Below are 17,619 nucleotides of genomic sequence, written 5' to 3' on the forward strand. Positions count from 1 at the left end.
ACACATTGAGCTCCGGTTGAATTCTGCTCAGTGCGTCAGCCACTACATTTAGAGACCCCTTCTTGTATACAATCTCGTAATCGTATTCCAACATTTGGAGTCTCCATCTTACAAGTTTGGAATCAGGTTCCTTGACGCTCATCAGCCATGTTAATGGCCTATGGTCAGTGACTATCTTGAACTTTGTACCGAATACGTAATGCCTAAAATGCTTAATCGCCCAAATAATGGCGAGCATTTCCTTTTCTATTGTGGCGTAGTTCACTTCTGATCCTGGCAGAGTTCTGCTAGCGTATGCTATTGGTCTGTTCGTTCCCAAATTTCCTTGGAATATGACGGTGCCAATAGCATAGTTACTTGCATCTGTGGTAAGTATGAAAGGCTTATCGAAGTCAGGAAACTGCAATATTGGATCATTGCACAGTAAGGTCTTGCATACCTCAAAAGCATCCTTGTATTCTTTTTTCTATCTGCACGGCCTTTTTTCCTTTTAACTGTTTTGTCAATGGTTTTGTTATAGCCGCGAAATCCTTTATGAACTTTCTATAGTATCCCAACAGACCTAGAAACGATTTTATCTGCTTCCTAGTCTTGGGAATCTCGAATCTTTTTATCGCTTCGATCTTTCCTGGTTTTGGTCTGATCCCTTGTCGGGTTACTACATGTTCTAAGTATTACACCGCTTTCCTTAAAAACTCTGTCTTGTCTAGTTGCAACTCGAAGTTGGCCTCCGCAAGTTTCTTTAAGACTTTTTCCAAATCCGTTACGTATTCTTGTAGGGATGTCGAGTACACCATAATGTCATCCATATATATGAGACAGCACTTTCCCAGCAACTCTCCGAAAACATTGTTCATTAATCTTTGAAAGGTTGCTGGGGCGTTATTTAGCCCGAACGGCATTCGGACATACTCAAAGTGTCCCCCTTCCGCCGAGAAGGCTGTTTTCGGGATGTCTTCTTCCTTCACCTCGATCTGGTGGTATCCACTCGCCAGATCTAAGGTTGAGAAGTGTTTCGCCCTACCCAAGCTATCCAATACGTCATTTATTAATGGCATAGGATATCTGTCTTTAATTTCCTTCTCGTAAAGTTTCCTATAGTCCACCACCATTCTCCATTTCCTCTCTCCAGAGGCATCCTTCTTTTTGGGCACTAGTCAAACCGGCGCACTTCCAAGGAGAATGGCTATGTCTAATAATCTTCTGATCTAACAGCTTTTCTAGCTCTCTGTCTTTTCACCTCATGTCTGTCGTTGAATGCATACCTGTACGGCCTGGCGAACACCGGTAGGTCATCATTCGTTCTAATTTGGTGCTTGACCGCATTTGTGAATGACAAATGGTCGTCTCCTTCTCTATGAAATACTTTCGGATATTTTTGTACAAATTCGTTGAAGAACTCTTAAGCTCCTCGCTATTTAAATGTTCAGTTCTGATCTTATCAAATGGTATCTTCTTATTTCCATTATCTGTCTCCTCTGTCTATATTATAGAGCTCGAAATGTTGGTCAGTTTCGAATTCAACAACTTCCAACGGTTCCTCCAAAAATAATTCCTGATCTTTTTCTGCATAGTTTGTTATTTCGACCAGGCTCTTTCCAGCCACTGCCCTATAGATTCCTTCTGAAATTATCAAATCCTCTTTAACTATTGTTTCGTTTAGTAACAAATCCCCATCGGGTACTCGTACCGGCATAGGAATGACTGCTTTTGTCCCTGCTTCTATTGAGTGGACCTCGCTGGGTCTATACTTAGTGGAATATACCTGCAATTCTGTGTCCGCCGTGCGGAACCAGCCCCTCTCAATATCAATCACAGCATTCAATTGTTGCAGCAAGTCTATACCAATTAATCCCTCGAAAAACTGATGAAATCTGAAGAGCAATAATCTCATTTTTCCTACTCCTCCGAATTCTTTGAACATTGGTACGTGTGCTTCCTGCAAAATCGTATGTGATTGGGTAATTGTCTTAATGGCTATTGGGTCATGAAGCTCCTTCACATACTGTGGTTGAGCTAATTCTGGACGAATGATAGAGTAAGTGGATCCTGTATCAATTAGTAATTTTATTTTTTTGTGTGGGGTAATTCTGATCATTACATATGGTAGGGTGGAGTGGCCCCTCCTTTTTCCTAAATATCCTGTTGGTTGTTCGAGGCTGATTGCGAAAAATTTACCTCCTCCTCTTTGATATTATGCAATTTGACTGATCATCGACTGTCTATTTCCGTCTCTCTCTGAACTATTGGTCGAATTGTATGATCGCTTGGAGCTGGTCGAATTATTCGACTGCTTCGAATTATTTGAATTATATGAATGTCCCGAATAGTTTGAATACTTAAACATCCTTGATTGTCCACTACTTCCATCTCCCGCTGCCTGGATCGCTAACTGGCCTTCTCTTGGTTTGCTGTTGTTATAGCTGTTGCCATACCACTGCCTGTCACGATTATTTTGGCCATAGTTCCACTTCGTGTTTCTGTTGTAATGATTACGGTACGGTCTAACATAATTAGAGGCTTCTGTCTGATTAAGGTTATCTGTCCTGAATGGATTAACCATCATTGGATATGGGAACCCAAATCCTGGCCATTCATTCATGGTGGGCATTGAGAACGGCATCGGAAACTGGGGTTGGGTATTTGCAGCCCACCTATACTGCGGCCAAGAGCCCATCTGTGCCTCTGGCACTGGGCTATCCTGTTTTCCTAGCTTCTGTTTCGGAGCCTCCTTAACCCCTTTGGCCTGCGAACCTGTCATTTCTTGACCTATCTCTTCTACCCCTGTTTCCTCTAGGGTACCTAATTTTCCTCCCTGCAGTCTATTTCATAAGCCTTTGCTATGTTCGGTACCCCCATGATTCGGATAATAACTCCTATAGGCCCCTTTAAAGCCGAAACAAAGGCGTTTAGGGCCATATCCTCGTACCATTTGATCTTTTCGCTTCTCAATAATATGCCCTGTTCGCTGGACTTGGCCAGACTCACCAGGGCCTTCTTCAGGGTCATGACTTTTGTCTTTTCTTTAATATGGGTCAACTCCATAATAAGGTCTTGCTCGGATCTCTTATCCTTTAAATGTGTAATTAATACCTTCTTAATTTGATCCCAGTTGAGCTCTGACTCATCTAAGTCGAGAACCTTATCTGCCTCTCCTACAATCTTACTCCTCACTGCTCTAAGCGCTATTACCCCTACATTTGATCTTTCCTCTCCTTCGATCAGGCCTAGTACCTGCTCCACTGCTCCTATAAATCCATCTAATTTACCCGAGTCCCCTTCATATTTTGGAATAATTTCCACCAGGTCTATTACCTTGATGGCCTCTAATACACTTGTTGTTGCCATTGGTGCTAACCTTCCTTCTTCTGTCATTCCAACTCTTGAACTCTGTTGGCTACTTCTAATTTTTTTTAAATTATTGCTTTTAAGTATGTACGGTATGTATGCTACTTCTAACTGTTTCAAATTCTTATTTAATACTTATGTTATGAATTTATATTAGTGCCTAACTTAATTTTACTCAGGTATATGTATCCGTGTGAATTAATTGTTTAGTCGTGTTCTTCTGTAGTTAGTGTTTTTGGACTTCGAGTTTCCGTGTTGAAATGGAGTTATTATAAGGATAATTAAAGTGTTGCAAATTCCTTTCATCCTCCGCCGTCACAGATCCTTCCTTGAGCTTCTTGGGTAGAATCTGTCCTTAGTCGAAGGCCTGCCGACTGCGCCAGTTAACTATAAGTAGGTTCTTTGATAAATGTTCCTGGATAAACCCGACCAAATAAATGTTTGGACTTGCTGGTTTCAAGTTTAAAATCAGAATGAATTCTTTATTTTATAATTCTTTGCTCGAAGCCTAATGTTTACATATAATATGCTGACCTAGCGGAAGGGAATCGTAATTGGAGCGGATGCATATATGGGGCTTGGATTCAGCAGTGGTTGCGATGTTTGTTTGGTTGGCAACTTAGTTGCCAATGAAGTGTTTGGTTCTAGCTGCTCGCCAACCGTAGGGGTTTAGGTGGGAACCGCCGAGGGAATGTGCTGAGGCGGTAACTCGCGCGATAAACTTTCTTAACCGAGCACTCAGTTTGATAGTAAAATTCAATTATTTTCCACCTTTGTTCGTTTTTAAACGATTCATGGTTAAATTATAAGCCTAGCTGAAAATATTAACCAGGGTTGTAAGACAAAAAACTAGCATTAACTCAAAAACAAGGGCTGCCAAAAAGAAAGTTGGTAAAAAATCACCCTTTATATATATATTCTCGATTAGGATCAATAGCCGGAGTCGACTTAGCCATGTTTGTCTGACTTTCTGCTTGTCTGTATGTCTGTCCGTATGAAGATCATGATCTTAACATTAAAAACCAAAGATTTGGGATATAATATGCTGATTGTTATGCCTACGCAGCGCAATTTTGTTACAAAATTTGGTCTAATCTAACGCCTACAAATCGCGAAACTCTGGTGATGCCAATTATTAGGCGGTGTATGTTTATTCGGTCATAGAAAAGTGTTATTCATTAAATTGGTTACAATCATTCGATTTATGTCAGATAAGCTACGTTTTGTTCGACGACTTGTTCCCAGCGAGAAGCTCGCCTCCCTATTAGCCAAAAACTTGAAACCAATTTTCCCAGGCCTCTTTTGTGTGTTGATTTCAAGAGGTCCAGTTGCTGGCAGGACAGGTCGTACGTTGAACGATTTATGTAAAGTGCTCTTTCGACGGACCTAATATTGGAAGTGCTGCATAATGCATTTGTTACTTAGCTTGTCCAAGATAGACGGATACCAAATTACAACGATTTTTCAACGGATTTTTTTCAAGTTTTCAAGGGTATAGCATAGCAGCTGTTTTACAGTCAACAATTTTCAAAAAGTTTGTATGCTCTTGCAGACAAATGACATCCAATCAAATTATTCTGTATGACAGTGTTAAAGATTGATCTGTTGGTATTACAATTTTTCTTAACTTAAAAAAAACCTTTAAAAAAAAAGCATAGAGAAACATTTTTTTAGTGGTATATCCGTAATTTTTATCATCGGCTTGGATGAATTTCGGCTGTAAACTAGTGTAATTTATCTCTGTTTTCGTAAGTGTAGTTCTCTTTTTTGCACGTTTCGGTTTTGCGACAAACTTTTGTAGGAAATATTTTTTATTTCATTATTTGGAAGTCACTTTAAGGATGAATTTTTTATCTACTTGAGAGAAAACCTTTCAGTGTTCTAATATAGATAGGACTATAGCCTTTTGCGTTCGATTGCAATGAGACAATGAAGAATAAACAAGATTATTTCTTTCCGTGTTAAATGTTGTTGAATTGGTATTGGGTATCGGTGTATTTTGAGGATAGTTCTTACCCTACAGTTAAGTATCTCGAGAACTTGTCAATTATGGTTAGCACACTTTTCTTGTTTATGAAGTACAAGTCAATGTGCACTATTTCCATAGGCCTCTCTGGTGTCTCTGTAAAACTATATTTGATTTTATTTGGTTTCCTATCGTACTTTTGAAATTGACAACTGTCACAATTATTAATTGTTTGGGTAATTATATGTTTCATATTTACGAAAAACACCTTCTTTTTCAGGTGTGCTAAAGTTTCGTCTATTCCCCTATGATTTGACCTGTTCCTGTGACCTTTGACCTTTGATGACCTGTTCCTGTTCACTCCTTTCCGTTATATCCGGTAATAAGACTGTACATCTTATTGTTCTATACAACTTGGTTTCTGTATACCCGCTACTCTACTACTACTCTACTCCTGTATGACCACCTGGATGTTATATTCGTTTAGTGGTCTCTCCGATATTGAGAATCCTAACTGGAGATCTTCCAACACATTGAGCTCCGGTTGAATTCTGTTCAGTGCGTCAGCCACTACATTTAGAGACCCCTTCTTGTATACAATCTCGTAATCGTATTCCAACATTTGGAGTCTCCATCTTACAAGTTTGGAATCAGGTTCCTTCGGTACTGATTGACCCTAATTTTTTTGTGTAAAATTTCGGTGCCTGTAACTAGCATTTTCGGGCTTTGCCACCAATTAGTATTACTAATTTTTCGTCAGCGTGCCTTGCAAAGGTGACTGCAAAAACACTGCGTTCATGGCTAGAATGTGCCTCTTGATTTGTTCATACACTTCTACTGTGGGTGGCGTGACTTTTAACCCCTTTATCTGTTCAGAGAGTTCTTTAATTTTTTCTTCGAATAACTGAGCTTGTTGATAAAGTGCTGCCTGTACAGCTACCTCAAACATCTGTTTCCATTGATCGGTCGACATTTGTATCTTTTGTGACAATAAACTTCTTGTAGGCTTTTAATAGCTCCTTATCTAATTCTTTTAATATCTTATTTTCTGTGGTTTCTGTTTTTAATTCAAGTCTCTCTTCCTCGCTGCTATCTGTATCTGATTCCTATCTCTCCACCGCGAGAATATTGGTTTTATACCCTTGCAGAGGGTATTATAATTTCAGTCAGAAGTTTGCAACGCAGTGAAGGAGACATCTCCAACCTTATAAAGTATATATATTCTTGATCAGCATCACTAGGAGAGTCGATCTAGCCATGTCCTTCTGTCCGTCTTTCCCAAGTCGGAACGAGCCGGATCGGACGACTATAGCATATAGCTCCCATAGGAACAATCGGAAAAATAAATAAAAAAAAATTATAACTTTGGTGTTTTTAGTTCTTCGAGATATTGTAATGGTTGAATATTTCTGAATTACGTTTTAAATTTCATCAAAATCGGACGACTATAGCATATAGCTGCCATAGGAACAATCATAAAAAAATTTTAAAAAAATGTTAGCTTTGGTGGTTTTTAATTTTTTTTTAGTTCTTCGAGATATAGTCATGGTTAAATATTTCAGAATTACGGTTAAAATTTCATCAAATTCGGACGACTATAGCATATAGCTCCCATAGGAACAATCTTATAGCTGCCATAGGAATTATCGAATAATTAAGCTGCAAATCATCATAGCTTCAATGTTTTTAAACATACACGCAAGTAAATCATAATTTTAACGTTTTCAAGAGTATTTAGTTTTTGAAATAGCTGCAAGGGTATATAAACTTCGGCTTGCCGAAGCTTGCTTCCTTCCTTGTTTTCTCAGAATTTGACATAGATTTTTGCGCACAAAAATAATTTTAGTTTGTAATTCACAGATAAGACGAATAGATATTATTTATTTTTGTATTTGATTGATAAGCAAAAATGTTGTATTCTCAATATGATAACTTTTTTTAAGTAATCTGAATTATTTTATAAAAATTTTCCGAATAATTCAAATGGTTTCACGAAAAGTTCACTTACATGAACTTAACCTTCTTAAGGCTACGATTTGCCCATCCACCAGGTTCTGTATCCAAGAAGATGATGTAAATAGCGAGGGCCCTCCCCTACAACTCTTCTCCAGAAGGTTGTTGTTTAATAAATTTTGTTTTGAGGTGTTAACTGCAATTTTTTAATTATAGTTGCACAGGTTTTTGGTTTTTTGATATTTCTGATTGGATTGTTTTTTCTTTAAAGATTGCAGCTTGTTTCCAGAATTTTTTGTTGTTTAGTAGCTTTTGTTTAAACCTCTTGTTCCCACAAAAAAATTGATTTTTTTTGTTTAATCTTTTTTTTTACACAAAAAACTGAGCTTTCGTTAATCGGAATTTTTGAGTTATTTTCGCACAGGTTTCTCCTTATGATTTATGTTAAGGCTTTATTTTAAAATTGTATTTCAAAGATTTATTTTTTAATAGAGGTCTGCGGCTTGCAGTTAGTCTCCAGAATTTGTTGTTGTTTAACTTTTTGTTTAAAAAAGAGAGCTTTCATAAATTGCAATTTTTACGTTATTCTCGCACAGGTTTCTGATTGAGTTTTTTTTAAAGATTTATTTTTATAATTTTTTCTTTTTTACGGGTTCGCGTTTACTCGTTTAGGCGCCAGTAAAGACAAGACTATTTTTCAATAGAATTTATAATCTTTATTTTTTGAAATCACTCCCGTTTATTGTTATTCAATTTATCTGGGAATCCGTTTGGATTCCTTTCGAGTCTGTTAAGAACTGACTAATGCTAACTTAAATGTTCTCCAAGAAGGCCGGGCAGAAGGCCCGACGTCGGCAGCGACAAGCAGAATTGACGGCAGCGCTATGGGCAGAGTGCTAACCTTGTACTTCGCATCCGTTGCATAGCTGCATTACTTAACCGCCTTGGTCAACGGGACTAGCGTGGGACCGCTGACTTAGCTCCTGGTGCCCGGTGTATTCCCCTACCACTCCGCGACTCGGGTTTTGGATTTCATTCTTATAGACCGCTGATTTGGAGAATTGCATCCGGTCTTGCAACACCTTTGGGTTCGATGCTAACTTATACATATTTACTCTGAGTAAATATACATTCATACTACACAGACAGAAAAAATGTAAAGTTCCACAGCGCAAAACTGCATGACCTTCACAACTAATTTCTTACAATTTATAAGTTTTATAATGTTAAGGCTTTATTTTAAAATTGTATTGTGTTTTGCACTGTTGAGGTGCTAGGGGTTATACTGCTTAGTTAGTTCCACTAGTCCCCCGGTGATACAGAGGACAGTGGTGCCGACTGTCCTTTCTGCCTTTCGCCTTTACGCACTTTTCGCACTTTCGCCTCCACACGGTGGTAAAGTAGGCGGGGACGACTACCGTACTTTATTGCAATTTGGTCTCCACACGGTGGCACCATAGAAGGGGATGCTTACCGAACTTACGTCTTTACTTCTTCCAACCGGTGGTACAGTAGGCGAAGTGCCTACCGTACTTCTAGAGTTTCTGCCTTTCGCCTCCAACCGGTGGCACAGTAGGCGGGAATTTACGTACTTTTCGCATTTTCGCCTGCACACGTTCGTTAAGTAGGCGGGGACGACTACCGTACTTTATTGTAATTAGGTCTCCACACGGTGGCACCGTAAAATGGGATGCATACCGAGCTTTCGCTTTTCCTTCTTCCAACCGGTGGTACAGTAGGCGGAGTGCCTACCGTACTTCTAGAGTTGGGGCTGACGTTGGACTTTTTTTTGGATTTCTCTATATAATGTTATCGCTATGTACGGCAGTACAGTTAGTAACGATGCGCACAAAAGCGTATGTATATGAAAATACAATATATAAATTTCAATGCGACTTTGATTTTATAGTTCTAGTTGACATCTGGCTCAACATGAACTTTTACGAACTTGGAACGAACATCAGGGACAACCGGCGTATTTTGTATCGTTCCGCCGTGTGATTCAAATATAGTGAAAATAACCGAAATTTAATTGGCGAAAATACGCTCAGGGTAGGCATGAGTACGTGTGCTAGTGTCGCCCATGATAATTTTCAAATTTTTCAATAATAGTAAAACGATAAAGTAAAATAAAAAGATGACGTGTACGAGCGGAAGCTCTAAAAACAAGTTAAGCAATAAGCAATTTGTAAACAAGTCTACAAAATATCGAACACTAATTTTAATTTTTTGTAAATATTTTGTATGTTTCCGTCTCTGCCCACAATATAAATAAAGTTTATTTTATTTTATCATGTGATAAACTTAGGGGGAAAACTGGATTGTTTGGGGTTGAAAAGGGGGTACTGCGAAATTATTTAGGGGGAAAAATGATTTTTCATCTGGCTTTGAGCACTTTGTGCTGCCGTATCCCAAATGAACAGTTCAGTCTTCATTATGTCTAGGATTGTGTTCAGTGCAGCCGCTGGGCATAATCTTAAAGCCTCTGAGGCTCCTGCGCTAGCTGATATCTGTATTTTCGATAGTTTTGTGTCCACCAAACTAGGGCCCCATATGTTAGAATTGGCCTCTACACGACAGTGCTTTTGGGTGTATTCCCCAGTTTTTCCCGACCATTTTTTTACCGGAGTAGAATGCCATGCTCGACTTTTTGACTCGTTCGGATTTTTTTATCACTTCTAAATATTTTTCTTTCTCCGATAGCTCAAGCTCGACTCCATCTGTCTTGTGTCTTTGGTATGTCGAGATCTTTGTGCTTAATACCTAGTTCACAGGTTTTTTCCCATTCGTTGAGTCGGTTAATAATAATATAATATCTGGGAATGTTCCTGATACTAGCGGCACATTGAGGGAGCTCAAGATGGAATCGGCGTTCACATTGTTGAACGCACCTTCTATACCCAAGAAGGTGGCCATCGTGTATTTTTTTAAATGCAGAGGCTTGGTCTCTAATTTCTGTGTTTTTGTTGTTTTTCGAATACCGATTATTCTCTCCAGTGTTTTCATCATGAAAGAGGTTTCGTTGTTTGCAACATTACTTGGAAAGTGCTGTCTGGCCCCGGGCTCTTTTATTTGTCAAACCAGTCTATCGCCCATTGAATTCATTCAGTTGTTACTATGTCCTTCGTCTGAGTTGGTTGCCAGCACCCTGGCCTGCCGTAGATGCTAGCTTTAGTCGCAGGTTTCTTGGAAAGTGCGTATCCACTCATATCTCTTCTACTTTCATTGTTGTTCGTTTATTAAAGTTGGTCTCATGTGTCCCTTGTTTCTTTTATTTCTTCTAGCGAAAAGTCAAAAGTTCTTTTTGGCTGCACTTTTTTTATGCTCTTAGTGTTTTTTTATTTTAATTTCATTCCTTGGTAGAGTAGCTTTTGTTGCATATTGTTCTCGCTCTCTTACTGAGATTACAAAGTTCTTTGGTAGATACTGTTTTCTAAAGAATAATCTGGCTACACCGCTTAAAAGATCGATCTTCACAAGGTTTAAACCTTTTTTTTTAAATATTTTTTTTTCTGAATTAATAATATGTTGAATAATTTGGAACACATTTTAAGTCAATTCGAGTAGAACTAACGGAGTAACAGGGCTTCAAACGACCGGCCGTGCTACCAGATTGTCGGCTTATGAAAAACTTTAAATCGATTTTCCCGAAAACGTCTTTTTTGAAGTTCGTGAACATCAGAACTTGAAATCTTCAGAACCTTTTCTTTTGAAAATTTGAACATTACTTCTTCACATAAATCTATTTTTCAATAACAAATTAACCACATATTCACTTCAAAGTGCTCAAAAAAAAAACTCTTCGTGATTACCTTGAAAGATGTAGCAGCTTTAGAATTCATTAAAATATTTTTTTTTCTGATAATCCGGCCACGAGTTTAAACTGCCTCCCAAGATTGACGGTCACCAACTTATTACATTATTTTTCTTTGAATTTTTTTTTTCATTCTTTAAAAATTGTATAATAATGTGTAATTAAATTAAAAAAATTAATGTTAAAGATGTCGCATAAAAATATGGGTTTTTTCGTCTTGAAAACCATACAAAAGAATTTATTTATTAAACAGGGTTCACAACCCTGTTCTTCGGGTTTTTCATCGTCCAAATCATAGAGGACGAGTCCTGGTCTTGGTGTTCTTTAATAAAAAATATTAATTCTTGGTCCTCTGTACAAGTTAATAACAACAACTAACAAACAAATTTCAAATATATTAAACTTTTGTTTTAATGTTTTAAAAAAACTAACAATGGTGGTATTCCTTTAAACATAACAACATCACCAGTTAATTCTCAAATTCAAAAAGTAAAAATGATTTCAAATTTTATAAAAATTAATTTAAAACTAAATTTATAAAAATTAATATTAATTCATCAAAATATTTTTTTTTCTGATAATCCGGCCACGAGTTTAAACTGCCTCCCAAGATTGACGGTCACCAACTTATTACATTATTTTTCTTTGAATTTTTTTTTTTTCATTCTTTAAAAATTGTATAATAATGTGTAATTAAATTAAAAAAATTAATGTTAAAGATGTCGCATAAAAATATGGGTTTTTTCGTCTTGAAAACCATACAAAAGAATTTATTTATTAAACAGGGTTCACAACCCTGTTCTTCGGGTTTTTCATCGTCCAAATCATAGAGGACGAGTCCTGGTCTTGGTGTTCTTTAATAAAAAATATTAATTCTTGGTCCTCTGTACAAGTTAATAACAACAACTAACAAACAAATTTCAAATATATTAAACTTTTGTTTTAATGTTTTAAAAAAATTAACAATGGTGGTATTCCTTTGAACATAACAACATCACCAGTTAATTCTCAAATTCAAAAAGTAAAAATGATTTTAAATTTTATAAAAATTAATTTAAAACTAAATTTATAAAAATTAATATTAATTTAATTTTGTATAAAAATTCATTATAAAAAATAAACTTTTTTTTCATACAATTTTTTATAATTTTTTACATTAATTTTAACCTATTAAGGCATTTTATGAATTTCTGCATTCTCAGAAACTATTAATAGATTTAAAAACTGCTTCAATGGTCAGTACACTTGTACAACAGCTTGCAACGTTCATTTTAAATAAAACTGTGCTGTACAATGTTACTGCAGTGTCAGAACTACATATGTGCCATAGTTTTTTCAAAAGCCAAGTAATAATGGACGATTCATGGCAGTGGTTTTGAGGTAATATTTTATTGTAACTGGGTTTTAAAGCTGTGCAGTAATACGACTGTACTTTTAAACAAAAACTTCTGAATCAATCGAAAAAGCCTCTTGACGAGGTACTAACGAGACGATCGCACTTTCAACTCAAAAAACTTCTGGTATCAGATTGTGTATTTATTTTGTATTACGTTATATATTTGTAAATTAAGTGTCTTAAGATAAATGTTTATCCATACTCCTATGGCAGTCAGTCTTCGGCGCCCTTTCCAAAAATGTGGTCATGGCCATCACAAGGTAATTTTTCATTGTTTTTTTTCTGTTCGTAATTCCAACCTAAAACACGATGATCGAGTCGTTTCAACCGCTGTAACTTTGTCAGTTTTACCCCGATTTACTTAAAGTCTTGCCCTAACCATCTCGAAATATTGTACATTATAAACAAGAAAGAGTGCTATAGTCAATTTTCCACACTTGTTCGATACCCATTACTCAGCTAACAAATTTAAAAACAAATATTTTCACACAAATCAATCGGGACAAAGGTGGCGCCATCTGTCGATCTGCAGTGCCAGCACTAGAAGCTGAGAGTGTGCAGCAACCCCACCTCCCCCCTTCATTGGCAACCACAACTTCTAATGAGCATAGGGCGGCGGCAGGGGACTTAACAACTCAACTCAACTCACCCTAAGGGTAGGGCTTTGATTGCAGTTTACCGTCTAAGTTTGGCTATGGCTATGTCACCGCAACCTTAATAGTTGACATTATTATCTGCACACAGCAAACATTTTAATAAAATATTTTTTTCAGGTTCATCTGTAAATTTATCTTGTAATTACTTAGAGCTTACGACGGATAAATCAAAAGGGGTTTTTAATTACGAAGTGCGTTTTTTTCCACCTGTGGATTCTGTTCATTTAAGATTAAAAATTTTAAACGATCATAATGATAAGCTCGGAGGAACCAAAACATTCGACGGAAACACCTTATATTTACCAATCTTGTTACCAAATCAGATGACCGTTTTTGTTTCAAAGGTGGAAAACGTTGAATTGCAGATTCGTATTTTGTTCAAAAAAAAGGAGGCTCTTGCGAATTGCACTCATTTATATAATGTTTTATTTGATAGGGTCATGAAAACATTAAATTATGTAAAATTTGATCGGAAACAATTTGACCCCTCTCGTCCAAAAATTATACCGTTGGCAAAGCTAGAAGTTTGGCCAGGCTATGTTACAGCCGTAGATGAACACGAAGGTGGTTTAATGCTTTGCTGTGACGTTTCACATCGAATACTATGTCAAAAAACAGTTTTAGAAATGCTGGTGGATATATACAAGCAAAACGCACACCATTATCAAGAATGCGCTAAAAAGACGTTGATTGGAAATATAGTCTTAACAAGATATAATAATCGTACTTATAAAATAAATGAGATTTGCTTCGATCAAAGTCCGAAGTCTGAGTTTCTTGCCAAAACTGGAGCCACAAGTTATATAGAATATTACAAACAATATCACAACATAAACATAATAGATATTAATCAACCATTGCTTCTAAGTATAAAGAAATCAAGAACAAGCATTGAAGACAACGAAAGCATACAGTTCTGTTTAATTCCTGAACTGTGTTATCTTACCGGACTTCGAGATGATATTCGTTCAGATCATAAACTTATGCGTGAAATCGCAACATTTACAAGAGTGTCACCAAATCAACGGCAACTGGCGTTAAACAAGTTTTACGACAATGTTTCCAAAACTACTGCTGCTCGAGATATTCTGAACAGTTGGGGTCTTTCACTTACCAAAAATTTAAACAAGCTAAAAGGACGACAAATGGACGCAGAACCAATTTATTTTTTAAAAACGTCTGTGTCAGCAGGAAAAAATGCAGAGTTTTCCAAACACGCTGTCAGCAATGAAATGTTGGAAGTAATCCACTTAAATAAATGGATAATAATACATTTGAGGAATGATACACCAGCTGCAACCAACCTGCTTGATAATATGAAACAATGTTGTAAGCCACTCGGCATGAATGTTGCTAAACCAACAATGATTTCTTTAGACTGTGATCGAGCCGATGCATATATTCAAGCTTTACGGCGAAATATAGCTATAGATTCACAAATTGTCGTCTGTATTTGTCATAACAATAGAGACGATCGATATTCTGCCGTAAAAAAAATTTGTTGCTCGGAATTACCAACACCATCACAGGTAAGTCTATCGTGAAATATATTAATTAAACACCAAATGTTTTTAAATTTTTTTTAGTTCTTCGACATATAGTAATATCTTCAATGTTTTTAAACATATACGCAAGTAAATGATAATTTTAATGTTTTCATAAACTTCGGCTGGCCGAAGTTTGCTTCCTTTCTTGTTTAAAAATGTTTTAAGAGCTTGCGCTCTGCCTACCTCCCATAGTACCCCGAAGTGCAGTGCTCTAGCCGGTATGAACGCAAACTCGCTTCATTTTTTTGATGCGAATATTTAGATAACGCCCCCCTGCTCCTCCAGACGGGCTCGGAACTTCCTCAAGTGTCGATCTGCGCCGACGAAATTGGTTTCACCACACCTTCTTCGGAATCCCACGACGACTCACGAAAGGCCAAAAAGAACGCATCATTGGTTGGTCAGACACTAATTCTAAGTGGACCGCTTTAGACGCAAAACAAAAGAACAAGACCACGTACGACTTGTACCGTGTCTTACCACGGATACGATACGTTGAAGGGACCACAAAAATCAACGCCACAGGTTTTGAACGGGCGGAGAGCTAGAAGTCTATCTGCTGGCAAGTTCCCCATAATTTGCGTCAAGAGTTGCGGCTTACAGCGAAAGTAGCGCATGCACGACCGAACTGTTCGTCGGCAGACTTCTTGAGCATTAACTAGCCATATTTTCTCGCGCAGACGACTTACGAGAGCTCGTGGCCAGTGTGACAGTTCGTAACGTGCTGGTATGACACATAGGATCTGACGAACTGTGAGCTTTTAGACAGCAACAACGGGAATTTAGCTTCGTACGGGATAGGAGCATTCAATAACCGACCCCCAACTCGTAGCAATGTCGAGGAACACCAATATAATTTATTTTCCTGAAGAAAAGGGTTTACTTTAGCTTCAATATGCATACGCCAAGTAAGCCGTCTATCCAGGTGGACTCCAAGGTATGTTAATTCAGTTTCTTGTTGATGTTGCTTGTTTACATGTATGCAACATAACATAGCTTGTTCAATGGTTCCGCGCTTTTCGAGAAAACCAAATTGGTGCATTGGGATGGTATTATGGAGCAGCTTTTCAAATATACTTGAGAGACACGGCAAACGGCTGATTGGCCTATATAACGATGGTTGGGACAGTTTTTCAATATGCCTAGAATCACGACTGCTGTTGGAAGGCTTATTAGCAATTATAGTTGGAGTGTTGTGCAGCCAGTGACATAACAGGCACTACCGCATCTACTGAGCTGTCAATTTCTTCTTTACAAGAAACGATTGGGCAGTAATCAATATGGGTACTAATATACTTTCTGTTTTTAATCCAATCTGTTTTACTAGAAGTTCTGACAGATGTGGATGGTCATTAAGGTGAAGTAAGATCCGACGATAGATCTGATAAGTGTTCCGCGCGATTTTGAGACTTGGGCACTCTTCTTGTAACAGCAAAATCAAGTGACGGTTCTTTTTAGGATCGTGGGCCAGTATGTAACCTGTCTGGGAAGATAAAGTCTAGCTTGTTTCGTGGTGTAATTTTAGCGTTGTTAAGCTGTCTTCATTTGGACAGTATACAGCGGCTATGTTTATTTAACCACTTGTATATAGGCGGTAGCAAACGACAGCAATTGGTAATGCCTTATTCGATTCTTGATCAGAATACCAGTACCTTCATGGACCTTACCATCAGGATGGTTTGTCGCTTAAAAAGTGTGTGTTTAAGTAAAAATAATTTTTGTTCTGTTGGTGAGTCTATGATATGAGCATGGCGTCAATGTCGTGTTGATTTAGGAACTTCAAAAGCTAATGTTTGTGCTGTGAAATGCCATTTGCATTCTAGAAAGATAGTTTTAGAGAAACCATCTAAACAGATTTTAGTTGGATTAAGAGCTCGAGGAGCAGATTTTGAGTGCGCATATGCTCCTGCAGAATTTCCTGTATTGCTACTGTTTTGTTTGTTTGTGTTTGTTATAGCTACCAGCATTGATTCTAATCCATTTGGGCTATAATTTCAGCACAGGACAGGGCAGCCTCTTTAGATGGTAGTGTGGTTTCCTCCACAGTTGCTTCATTTCTTGGCAGAATGGTCTGCCTTATTTGCAGGGCAGGCCTCAGTTGGATGTGCATCCCCACAGGCAACGCAAACTGCGCGCAGAGTGCAAAAGATTCTCGTAGGTCCATATTCCTGGAAATTCGTGCATTGGAGGGGTCCGTTGCGATTGTGGAGTGATTTTACGGTGAAGTAAATATTGAAGCTTGTAGATTGGGTGAACTTAGTACTGGGTACTTAAAGCCGTCAACTCTACCTTGAACTTTGGTTGGGGAATTTTATTTCTATTTATTATCTTCAAAGCCATTTTAACAGCCCTTTTCATTAGGCTATCCATTTTTTCGTCGATAGGGACTTTTGACTCGATTCCTTTAATAACCACTTGTAGTTCCTTGTTACTTTTAAGTTGGTTGGTGTAGTATTTTAATTTTCCGGTGTCGAGATACTTGGCCACTGATCGACAATCTGGTTCGTCATTTACTTTTATTTTTTTGGGCTAATTCGTTGGTAAGGTTGTACGTGTCGGGGGACGGTAATTTTTTTCTTTGTCGGTTGGGCATTGTAATGCAGCGGAGAGAGAGCGTGCTCTCTCCGGCTAACGGCTATTGATAGCTCTTCCGTTCGTATAGACAAATAAGCGTTGTTTCTAATTTAGGAGCTTTGCACATTTTTAAACCCTTGCAGAGGGTATTATAATTTCAGTCAAAAGTTTGCAACGCAGTGAAGGAGGCATTTACGACCCCACAAAGTATATAGATCTAGCCATGTCCGTCTGTCCGTCCGTTTCAATGCAAACTAGTCTCTCAGTTTTAAGCTATCTGCAAGAAACTTTCCCAAAAGTTGTCTTTCTATTGCAGGTAGTACATAAGTCGGAACGAACCGGATCGGACGACTATAGTATAAAGC

The 17,619-nt window shown here is 37.7% G+C and overlaps 1 protein-coding gene across 1 annotated transcript in view; it reads left to right on the top strand.

Annotated features, from left to right (window-relative positions):
• Positions 1-17,619, top strand: part of LOC128265394 (protein argonaute-3) — a 150,214-nt gene that overhangs the window by 47,491 nt on the left and 85,104 nt on the right. The window contains exon 4 of the mRNA XM_053001376.1: positions 13,251-14,662. Coding sequence (XP_052857336.1) covers positions 13,251-14,662 — 1,412 coding nt within the window. The remainder of the gene's footprint in view (positions 1-13,250; positions 14,663-17,619) is intronic.

This window comes from Drosophila gunungcola, unplaced genomic scaffold (genome assembly GCF_025200985.1).
Source record: "Drosophila gunungcola strain Sukarami unplaced genomic scaffold, Dgunungcola_SK_2 000119F, whole genome shotgun sequence".
NCBI classification, from domain to species: Eukaryota; Metazoa; Arthropoda; class Insecta; order Diptera; family Drosophilidae; genus Drosophila; species Drosophila gunungcola.